The 12271-nt window shown below is 38.1% G+C and overlaps 1 protein-coding gene across 1 annotated transcript in view; it reads left to right on the top strand.

Moving 5' to 3' along the window:
* RAB12 (RAB12, member RAS oncogene family) overlaps nucleotides 1-12271 on the top strand; it is a 55422-nt gene that overhangs the window by 25552 nt on the left and 17599 nt on the right. Inside the window, exon 2 of the mRNA XM_007949009.2 lies at nucleotides 5620-5680. Within this exon, the coding sequence (XP_007947200.2) occupies nucleotides 5620-5680 (61 nt within the window). The remainder of the gene's footprint in view (nucleotides 1-5619; nucleotides 5681-12271) is intronic.

Here is a 12271-nt window from a genome sequence, read left to right as displayed (position 1 = left end):
GCTAGGACTTCCAGTACAATGTTGAATAGAAGTGGTGATAGAGGGCATCTTTGTCTGGTTCCTGTTCTCAAGAGGAATGGGTTCAGTCTCTCTCCATTGAGAATAATGTTGGCTGTTGTTTTTGCATGTTGTTGTTGTTATGTGCCACTGAGTCAGACCCGACTTTATAGCGACCACTCCTTGGGTTTCCAAAGTGGTATCACTACAGAAGTAGATTGCCTAAGCTTCCTTCTGAGGAGTGGCTGGTGGGTTTGAACCACCAGCCTTCTGGTTAGTAGTCAAGTGCCTTAGGCACTATGCTACCAGAGCTCCCATAATGCCCTTTATTATGTTGAGGAATGTCCCTTCTGTTGCTATTTTGCTAAGAGTTTTGATCAGGAATGCGTGTTGGATTTTATCAAATGCCTTTTCTGCATCAATTGATAGGATCATGTGGTTCTTCTCCTTTGTTTTATTTACATGGTGGATGACGTTGATCGTTTTTCTAATGTTGAACCATCCCTGCATACCTGATATGAACCCCACTTGGTCATAATGAAAGATTTTCTTGATATGTCTAGTGGCTAGGATTTGTGAAGACTTTTGCATCTGTATATTTAAGGGATATTGATCTGTAATTTTCGTTTTGAGTGATGTCTTTTTCTGGTTTTGGTATCAAGGTTGTGCTTGCTTCCTAAAATGAGTTAGGGAGGATTCCATCCTTTTCTGCATTTTGGAATAGTTTAAGTAGGATTGGTGTCAGTTCTTCTCTGAATGTTTCATAGAATTCTCCAGTGAAACCATCTGGGCCAGGACTTTTTTTAGCTGGAAGTTTTTTTATGACCTGTTCAATTTCTTCTTTTGTTATGGACCTGTTCAACTTTTCCACATCGGTCTGTGTTAGTTTAGGTAATTGGTGTGTTTCTAGAGCTCTGTCCATTTCTTCCAGATTTTCAAATTTGTGGAATACAGTTCTTCATAGTATCCTGATATTATCCTTTTTATTTCAGTTAGTTCTGTTGTGATGTTGTCACCCATTTCGTTTCTTATTCATGTTATTTGTATTCTCTCCCTCTTTTCCTTTGTTAAATTTGCCAGTGGTTTATCAATTTTATTGATCTTCTCAGAAAACCAACTTGGGTTAAAGTGTTGATTTTGGCTCTTTCATCTTTTTTGATGTGTGCATTTATTGCTATCAATTGACCTCTGATCACTGCTTTTGCTATATCCCAAAGATTTTGATATGTTGTGTTTTCATTCTTGTTTGATTTGAGGAATTTTTGAATTTCAATTTTTATTTCTTCTATTACCCTGTCTTTCTCAAGGAGGGTGTTATTCAGTTTCCCTGTGTTTACTCTTTTTCTGTTGATCTTCCTATTATTGATTTCTAATTTGATAGCATTATGATCTAAGAAGATGCTTTGCAGTATTTCAGTGTTTTTAAATTTATGAAGGCTTGCTTTATGGCGTAACATATGATCTATCATGGAAAATGTTCCATGTGCACTGGAAAAGAATGTACATTGTGCTGTTGTTGGGTGAAGTGCTCTGTAGATGTCTATAAGGTCAAGTTGGTAGATTGTATTATTTAGCTCTTCTGCATCTTTGTTGAGTTTCTTTCTAGTTCTATCTTTCATTGAAAGTGGTGTATTAAAGTCTCCTACTATGACTGTGGAGTCATCTATTTGCCTTTTCAACTCATTGAAAGTCTGATTTATGTATTTTAGTGCTCTTTCATTGGGTCCATAGATATTTACTATGGTTACATCTTCTTGTTCAATTGAGATTTTAATCAGTATTTACTGTCCTTCCTTGTCTCGTATGGTGGTTTTTGTCTTAAAGTCAATTGGATCAGAAATTAATATTGCCACTCCTGCTCTTTTACAGTTGCCATTTGCTTGATATATCTCTTTCCAACCTTTGATTTATAGTCTGTTTTTTGTCTTTGCCTCTAACGTGTGTCTCTTGTAGACAGCATATTGATGGGTTTTGCTTTCTTATCCAATCTGTAACTCTCCATCTCTTGAGTAGTGCATTTAATCCATTAACATTCAGTGTACTTATTGACAAGTATGAATTGGTTGCTGTCATTTTCTTATGTGTTTTTTCATGGTGTCTCTGGTTTCTTTGTTCCGTATTATTTTTTGTGCTGAGTTCATTATGTTTATGAATCCTGTTATCATTTCCTTTGTTGCTGTTGTTTTAGTACTTGCTGAATATTTGTGCTTATTCTCTTTTGTATTGTGATATGAAGGTTTATCATTTTTCTTTGACATTACCCTGTAATTTATAATTTTCTCCCCGAGATTAGAACAGTCCATTGTATCTTGCAACTTTCTTCACTTCCTCGCCATTTAGAAGGTATGTAACTATACAGTATTTTCCCTCTTTTTGGTTTGTAGTTGTCCTCACTTGCCAGTTGATGTCTCTGGTTCCCTGTTTATAATTTTGTAAGCTTATTTTCCTTTGGTTATGTCCAAAGCTGTGGTTTTTGGGTTATGTCATCTTGTGTATTAATGGTCGGTTGTTATTTAGTATTTTTGGTTCTCTGTTCAAAGGACTCCCTTTAGGATGTCTTGTAAGATTGGTCTAGTTTTAACAAATTCCCTTAGTTTCTGCTTATCTGGAAACCTCCTAATTTCACCATCATATTTGAGGGACAGTTTTGCCGGATATAAAATTCTTGGTTGGAAATTTTCTCTTTCAGGGTTTTATATATACCATCCTATTGCCTTCTCACTTGCATGGTTTCTGCTGAGAAATCAGAGCTTATTCTTCCTGGTTGTCCTTTGTAAGTAACTTTTTATTTTTCCTGTGCTGCTTTCAGGATTCTGTCTTTGTCTTTGGTTTTGATGAGTTTGATGATGATGTTTCTTGGTGATTTTCTTTTGGGGTCTATCCTGTTTGGGGTTCGTTGGACTTCCTGAATGGATGTATTCTCATCTGTTATATCAGGAAAGTTCTCCTCCAATAAATCTTGGACAGTCTTCTCAGTGGTTTTATTTTTCTCTTCCTGTTCTGGAGTTCCAGTGACAGGTAGGTTGTTCCTTTTGATGGTATCCCACATGAACCTTAAGCTTTCTTCATTTTGTTTTGATCTTTTTTTCTGATTGATCCCTTTCCAAAGAAATATTCTGCTGTTTGTCTTCAATCTCATTAATTCTGTCTTCCATTGCATCATTTCTACTCCTTTGCCCTTTCAGTGTGTTATCTACTTCTGACAATTTAGCATTAACCTTCTGGCTTTCTATCTGTAGATTTAGAATCATTTGTAAGTTTTCATTTATTTTGTCCTTGTATTTCTTCCAAAATTCTTCTAGGGTTTTGTCTGTGTTTTCCTAGATGTGTCTCTCAGTACTTTGAAGATACCTAAATATAATTCTTTTGAATTCCTTATCAGAGAGTTCCAATGCTGCTTCCTCAGGGATGTGTTCTGCATCTGTATCCTAGTCCCTTGTTTCTCCTGCTTTATCTTGCTTCTTTGTGTGGACTGTGATGGTCTGTTGTCTCCAAGACATTGTGGCATATTTAGATCTCTGTAACTGCTTCTTACGGGCAGCCAGGGGTGAGTCAGGCTCTTCTTGGTGGTTGTTTATCGTTGGCCTGTTGGTGGAGAAGGAAGTGGTGGCTCTCACTCAATAAGTGAAGTTGCAGGAGGTGTGGGTATAGTTCTGTTGTATGGGGACTGTTGCTGTCTTCTACTCCGTTAAACAAAAATAACAATTGAATAACCATCAAAGTAGTAGAAGCACATGGACAATAAACACACTATGTAATCCCACAGGAACAGTAACCAAAAAAAGAAGAAAGGGAAAAAGAAGAAGAAAAAAACAAGAAAATCTGCAATATCTGGGGAGAAGGCAATGAGAGAGAAAAGGTAGCAAAGGAGAATAATGAAGAAAAAAATGGGAAAAATTCAAAAAGAAAAACAAGGAACGAGGTTAACCACAAGAAAGGAAAAAATAAAAAATTTCAACCAGGAATAGGGAAAAGGGAAAAAAGCTGAAAACTAGGACCTGGGAGGGCAAGAATAAAGACTAATAGTAAAAAGGACAAAAGTAATAATAATAATAGTAGTTTTAAAACAGACATAAACAAGCAAACTAAAAAACAGAAAAAAGAAAGAAAAAATATCGGGGGTGTGCAGGGCAGCGCACCCAGGCTCCGTCCATGCACACAGTTTGGTGGAGTTCCTGCAGGCCCAGAAGGTGGGTGGGAGTGGGATCGCCACACCCCTGTTTACCAAGAGGGTGTGTGGTATAAGAGTAACAAGGGGAATGTCGCACCTTTCCATTCGTCCGGGTCCGGAATGTCCTTGGGGTTACTGGCAAGTGGAGCCTGATCATAAGTCCCTGGAATCTGGGAGAATGCTGTTGCTTTAATTATCCAGAATAGTCAAGCCGCTTGTAAGCATTCAAAATGGCTGCATCCTCCGTACAGAAAAAAGTCCACAGCTCAGCCCGCCATCCTCTTCGCTGCTTCCCCTTCTATTCCCCAGCCACCAGAGCAATCCTCCATGCAGTTCCTGGCTAGCAGGGCCAATTTTTAGGTTAATTCTTAGTTGCTGCCTCCACTCAGCAATATCCAAGCTGTCTGTGCCATCAGGATCGCTGCCAGACCGCAGCTCTGTATGTCTCCTTTTTTGGTGTTTTCAGGCAAATTCTTCTGCTAGTTGGAGTTTAGTCCACTTCTATATCCTTCCCTTCAAGGCTTAGGGGTCCAGGATTATCTTCTGTATCTGTGTTAATTGGTTCCCCTTTTCTTTGTTGAAGAGAGTCTGTGCAGTCTTTCTGCCTATTCAGCCATCTGACCACTAGTTCAAAATGTTCTTTTTGACGATTAATGTGATGCCATTTTCTTTTAATTTGTCATTCCTGGTGTAGTAGAGTATATCATTTTCTGGTCCAAAATGCCTGTACGCCATCATTTTGGCTCACTAGCACATAGGAGAGGAACTCTGGTCCATCTTTATGCATTCCTTTTCATTTTTTACAACTTCCAATTTTCCTGAATTCATACTTAATACAGTCCACATTCTGATTATTAATAGATGTTTGTAGCTGTTTCTTTCCATTTTGAGTCATCCCACATCAACCAGTGGAGGTCCCAAAAGTTTTACTCCATCCATGCCTTTAAGGTCAACTCTACTTTGAGAAAGTTGCTCTTCTCCAGTTGTATTTTGAGTGCCTTCCAACCTGTGGGGCTCATCTTCCAGCACTATATCAGACAATGTTTCCTTGCTATTTATAAGATTTTCAGTGGCCATTCCCCCCCCCCCCCGGAAGTGGACCTTGCCACATCCTTCCTAGTCTGTCTTAGTCTGGAAGTTCCACTGAAACCTATTCACCATAGGTGACCCTGCTGGTATTTCAATACTGGTAATACAGCTTCCAGTATCACAGCAACATGCAACCCACCACACTTCGACAAACTGACAGATGAATAGTGGTTCATTGTAAAATATAACATAGGCTGACGTTCACATTTGAATCCTGAAGTGAGAGAATGAATGTCTCAGTGAGTACAGTTACTGGAATAACACTGCCTGTACCTTCCATTTTTCTGATACTGATATAACTTAATGCAGTAGGATTTTTTTTTATGACAAATTGCTTCTTGTTTCTTTTCTTTTATTTGTAGGTGTTGACTTTAAAATCAAAACTGTAGAGCTAAGAGGAAAGAAAATTAGATTACAGATCTGGTAAGTGGAAGTGTGTGCATCCTGGAATGTGCTGTATGTGTTTAACATCAATTCATGTGCTTGTCTAATAAAATTAACTCTTTGAGCTGGTCTGTCTCTCCTACTTTTCTTTTCCTTTGTTCATTTTAAAATTAAATGGACAGTACTTCCTTCAAGAGAGAATTTACAAGTGAGTCCACTATTTCATACTGCATTTGTACCTGGGGAGTTGGTGGAAAGAAGAGTGTTACTTTAACGGTAGCTCATTTGGTGCCATTATGCCTCCATTTTCAGTCATTTGACAAACATGTCCAGACTGTCATCACTAGAATGACTGCTCAAAGGCTTGTCTCTAAAGTTATTTTGTGTGACAGTGTCCAAAGACAACCCAGTATGTTGATAACCAGATTTACCCAATTTAAAGGCAAATCACCCATAAGAAAATTCAGAGGCTTTTCTTATTGGCCCTGGTGGCATGTATTGCTCTGGGCTAGCCTAAGCCTTCCAGCTGTATTGCTGATGCCCTATGATATGATTCCTCTATTAATGCTGTCTGGAAAATAAGTCCAGAGGTCCCTTTCTGAGGGGAAGCTACTTTCTTAAAGTAAACTTTCTCAGATCCTAACCTTAATGAGAGAGAAAATGAACCATGTCATAGCTGTGTTCAGTGGTAAGAGCTTTCTGCCCACCATTACCAAGCAGCCTACAGGTGGCATTGGGACATGCACTGTGCATCCAGTGCTCTCTGGAAGGAAGGAGATGGGACTGGTAGTGGTAGAAGAGTAGCATCATGAGGTTTTCTGAGAATGCTGTTTGGTTTCTCATGACACAGATGCATTCAGCTTACTAACTCCTCTTGGCAGGTCACTCAGCTCTGAGTGTTTGTCCACCATGTGTGTGTGTGCTTTCATCTGCGGTACTTGCTGCTCATCTGTGGCATCACCAGTCACCTAATGCGTGAATGTTAGTGGCATGTCTTCATTCCTCATCTGTATCCCTGTATGGGGCACACTGCAGCCGAACCAACCTGCTTGCCTGAGGTAATAATACCTTCATTTGGTCATCTGTCACTCTCTTCTAACTTACCTTATGGATTTTTGGTTTTTGGCTTTTTTTTTTTTTTTGGCCTAATTATGAAACATGAACAGTCTTGCCTAAAATACTACTTGAATAACAAAATACAGTTATTTCTTACCCCATGATTGACAAGGTATTAAGCTTTGCTTTATACTTTCTTACCCATTGCTTGAAGTCTGGAAATGACAACAAAGTATTTTGCATGGAAGTTGCTGTTTCTGATTGTAAACTAAGACGCAATGCAGCGCACTGCCATTAAGTTGGATCCGACTCATAACAACCCCTCCTTGGGTTTCCGAGGCAGAATCACCACGGAAATAGATTGCCCAACTGTGCTACTGAGGAGTGGCTGGGGGGTTTGAACCTCCAGCCTTCTGGTTAGCAGTCATATACCTCAGGCACTACGCCACCAAAGCTTCTGTAAACTAAGACAGCATTTTAAAAAGGATTTTAGGTGTGTCCATCTCTGCCTAGGACCTATGGGTGAAGTACTTTTTGATGCAGTTATTCACAGAGGGCAGTATGGCTGACATTGGAATGTTTGTGAAGCTTGCTAATTCCTGATGGCTGCCGTGTATCTGCAGAGATGTATCTTATATAATGTAGTAAGACTTCAGTGTTCATCTTTAGCAGTATAATCCTGACTTGGGAAAGTATGTCTCAGTGTTTTGTTATCTCCCTGGAATGCTGCCCACTAGGACTGTGTAATGCTAGGGACATTTGATGTTCTTGAATCTAAGGAAAATGCCTTTGACTCAGATCTAAAAGGGCCCTTACTTAGCAAATTCTACTCTTAACCATGTTTCTCTTGGATACAAAAGCATTCTCCAAAAAACTCTTCTGCTTCTCCCTTGACTCTTCACTGCTTTGCCTTTGGTCTCATAATTTTTTAAGTTCTTGACAACTTGGGTGAAGAACATAATTATGGGATGTAAAATGAGATTAATTTGTAGCAGGTTGTCTACATAGAATATTCCAGTGGTGCAGTTTGGAAGTGGGACTTGTATTTTCCTGAAGGGATTTTCAATACTGAATAATATGTCTATCATAACAACTACTTTGTTAATCACATAATATTCAAACTATGATTTTTATCTACTGAAGTATTTTAAAAGATCCAAAAACCTTTTTCTTCTTTGCTATCAATTTGGTGAAAAGTATATATTGGAGTCATGGTTCTAATTCTTGTTGTTACTGTGTGCCCTCAAGTCAATTCTGACTTACAGCATGTGGCAGAGTAGAACTGCCCCATAGTGTTTCCTAGGCTGTAATCTGTACAGGAGCAGATTGCCAGGGCTCTTCTCCAGCAGAATGACTAGTGGGTTCAAACTGTCAACCTTTCAGTTACCAGCCAAGCACTTAACCCTTGTGCTGCCAGGCTCCTTTAATTATTATTACTTATTCAAAGTAATGTGTCGCTTATTTGATGTATAAAGAGTCCGTTGTTGCTGTATCTGCTTTGTCCTCAGCATTTTGTTGTCATTTGAGAGCACAGTAAAGGCTCGTGGTTGAAAAGAGTGCTCCTCGAGGAGACTCATTAGATGGTGCTGTGCCAGTAATAGCTGAGCTCTGATTTTCTAGGCGATAAATCCCTAAGAGCTTGCCAGTTGGTTTTCATTAGAGAGGTCTTATTATAAGAAATACATTTTCTCTTGATGATTTCTGGACACAGCTCATTAAACAAAATACTATTTACTATAGATTGTTAAAAAGAAGCTCTCGTAGCACAGTGGTTAAAACATTCAGCTAACCAAAAGGTTGGCAGTTTGAACCCACCAGCTACTCTGTGGGAGAAAGATGAGGCAGTCTGCATCCATAAAGATTTACAGTCTTGGAACCCCTACAGGGCAGTTCTGTTCTGTCCTATAGGACTGCTATGGGTTGAAATCAACTCAGTGGCAGTGGGATTTAGATTCTTAAAAGTTTAAAATACCAAAAGTAACAATGTCATTGTCATATTTCTCCATCACATTATATGTCATTATCACATTTTTCGGTTCCTTGATTATCATCTACAGTCAGAAAGGGACCATTTTTCTCATCTCTGTACTTAAAGTATTTCTACATGTGTGTGTATGTGTGTGTGTGCGCACGTGTGTGTGTGTGTGTGTGTGTATATATATATATATATATATATATAACATTATGTAAGGCTAGCTAAAATAAAATGTGTTGACTAATGGTGCTTTGGATATATTTCCAAAGTGCTATACTGGAAATTATACAAGGTGAACTCATAGTCATTGTTTTGAAATGAACTTGAAGCCATGAAATTTGTCTCCTATCTTTAGGCAAACAAAATTGAAATGATTCCTAATAAGGTCACTTTATTCCATGTGTCATTTTTCTCTTCACTGTTGAGAAATTCAGTTTTAACTAGCCATTGTTTATGTTGCTATCATGCTCTTTTCCTTTTGTTCTTTGCTTAGAAGAGATGGACTGTTGCAGGAATTTGAAATTAATTCCTGTAAGTTAGTAATTGCATCATTCAAATAAGCATATTAAGTACAAAAAATAAGAATCTTTTCATTGCTTAAGCATCATTGTATTACCAAACTGAAGAAACAGAATTGCATAAGTTTTCTACTTTGTACCAAAAGCAGATAGAGAATAAGATCACATTCCAGCTGAAGTACATGATGATTTACCTGATCAGTAAACTGCAAATCTCTAGAAATCAGCTCTTTATTTTGAGAGTGAAAATTTAAGCTCATGGAGATGAGCATGGGAGATAGTAGGGTTCCATATTGTCATAGAGACATGGAAGCATGGATGGTACATTGGTACTTTACCATCATCTAGTTTTTTGGAAAGTGGAGACTTGTACGAGGTTTTTATCGTATTGGCACCTGGTAGATATTTAACAGATCTTTGTTGAACTAAATCAGTCTTTTATTTACCTTGTTCTTTGACCATACATGAGAGTAGAGAGTTTAATATGTAGAGAATAGATCGAGCAATGGAGCTTTAATAGAAATACTTTCCCAATTCAAAGTTTTGGGAATATGGAGTATTCTCTCAGAGGAAGATGGAATTTAAGGAACGGCTTTAAACGGGGAAAAGAACTTGTTAGATGTTTGTAAAATAAAATTTGCTTATTTATTTGTGTTAGAATGATTGCCTCCTATTTTGTGTTTTGAAGTCTCTGTCCTGTTTTTGTATGACTGGCTTAAAGCCAACAGACAGGGCTAATTTCTTAATGTTTCTAAGATTCTTAGGAATTCTAGATAGTGCAAATGATTAATGCACTGGGTTGCTAACCAAAAGATTGGAGATTCAAGTCTGCCTAGAGGCACCTAAGAAGAAAGGTCTGGCCGTGTCCTTCTGGAAAATCCACCCTTGTAAGCCCTATGAGCATCGTGCTGCCCTGACACATGTGGGCCACCATGACTGGGAGTCAACTCCAGATACCTGATTGGTCCTAAGATTCTTAAGTGTGCTGTCCACACAATTTTTTTACTATATTAAAAATGCATTTTCCTGTCCCTGTTTTTTTTGTTGGATTTTTTCTTCAAATGTCTATTTAATTTCTCTATTTCTTGATAACCCAATTTCTGAATTATAAGTTCTTTGAATGTTTATAGAAATGAATGTGAGTTGACTTAACTAAAATGCAATGTAAAATCACTTAGAATAAAGATAAAGTTGTAGTTCCCAAAATGCTCAATGAAGATCTTATATTTGATTGCTGTTTAAATTAGTGATGTGGTTAAATTGTGCTAACCACAATTTTCAGTGTAGAAAATGCATGTTGTTTTGGCTTTTTAAAGAAATGGGAGATGCTATTTCTTAATAGCATTCAAACAGCACAAACAGTTTTTTAAAATATAAAAAATACTTTGTCAAAATCTAAGCTGATTAAGCCACAACTTGTGGTAAACTGGTAAACTTGTGGTAAACTCTGAAAGATTTGTCTTAGTGGTTTGAAAAGTTTTAATATGTACCCCTAAATTCCTAGGAGTAGAGAAATAATTTTACTCATTGATTCCACATATAATTGAAATGATATCTGAATCAGTTCCTTCTCAACCACTGTGAAATTGCCTATTAGTGTGGTTTTTTATGTTTTTAGAAATCCTATCATATTCTTCAGTTTTCCATTGTTTTGGCAGTTCTGGGTCAAAAAATAAAGTTTTCTTTTGCCTTGATGAGGCACCAGCTCTCCACATTCCATACATAGCTCCTTCTGTTCAGTGCATGTTGTTCAGCTGCCTGCTGTGGACCAGTCACTGTAGTTTCCAGCCAAGGGCAGCAGTATAGTCTTACAACCTCTTAAACATAGCACACGGGTTTGCTGTATGTGAAAATAATTTTCAGTGAGCTTGTTTGTTTAACACTGTAATGCTCCATTAACGGGAACTAATTTGATAGTGAGTCTAGTCTGAACAAAGCCTTAAATTCTAGCAGCATTTCCAAAGAGTGTTTTTAGGGACACTGAGCTATAGGTGCCCTGTAGAAGTTGTCTTTAATCAAATATATTTGGAAAATGCTGCACAGAGTCTCTCCCTTTTGAAAAACCTTGCCCTAGAGAAACTTGTTTATTTCTTGTTTAATCCATTGCCATTCCCCTTTCCCATTTACTTTACCATGACCTTGACTTAATTGACATTTGATTTGTTTCACATACCCCTGTTAACGTACCACAGAATTAGAGTTCTTGGGACTCTCTTTGGGAAAAACTAAATTGTACATCAGAAGCCTGCTGTATTTATTTGATGGAGGGAAGAGCCTGGTTGTAATTAGATACATATGATGGATCTTGAGTTTCTTACCTTATGGGATGGAGAAAATAAATCTCAGCCAGCTTCTATACACTACTAATGTGCTTGCTTATGTCCCCTTCATGTTGAAATGTTCACCTTAAGCCGGAAGAATAGCTTTTAGATTTCAATTTAGCAGTAAGAGAATAAAGATGTTTACTGTATTTGATAATCCCTCCTATCTCTTTTTTTTTTTTTGGCCACCAGTTCTGTTTGGAAGGATTAAGAAAATAACAAGACTGATTCTGTAGCATTTTTCAGTAGCAGGGGCCATTGAGCATTTTATCAATATAATAAAATATTAATGATCTATGTCAGTTAAAGGAAAGTAGGTTTAAACGGTTATTTTCTGTGCATTTTTTCCTGGTTGATAACTGCCTGCCTTCAGAAGGTGTTAACAGTTTCTCCCATTTTACACATGAGGAAGTTGAAGTCCAGAAAGGTTGAATTCTTCAAAGAGGATAGTGCCCTGGACTCTCCACTCTTCTCTCTAGCACACTGCACTGCCCCATGCCTGGTAGCTTCTTGTTGTTGTTAAGTGCCGTCGAGTCGTTTCCGACTCATAGAGACCCCATGCACAGCAGAACAAAACACTGCCCGATCACGCGCCAGCCCCACAATCCCTGCTATACTTGAGTCCATCATCGCAGCCACCATGTCAATCCATCTTGTTGAAGGCTTCCCCCTCTTTCGTCGACCCTCCACCCAACCAAGCATGACATCCTTCTCCAGGGAATGGTCCCTTCTGACAACATGACCAAAATAGGTGAGACCA

This window comes from Orycteropus afer, unplaced genomic scaffold, assembly GCF_000298275.1.
Source record: "Orycteropus afer afer isolate SDZICR_OR568_19922 unplaced genomic scaffold, OryAfe1.0 scaffold00234, whole genome shotgun sequence".
Classification (NCBI taxonomy): Eukaryota; Metazoa; Chordata; class Mammalia; order Tubulidentata; family Orycteropodidae; genus Orycteropus; species Orycteropus afer.
This window is presented reverse-complemented; position numbering and strand designations above follow the sequence as displayed.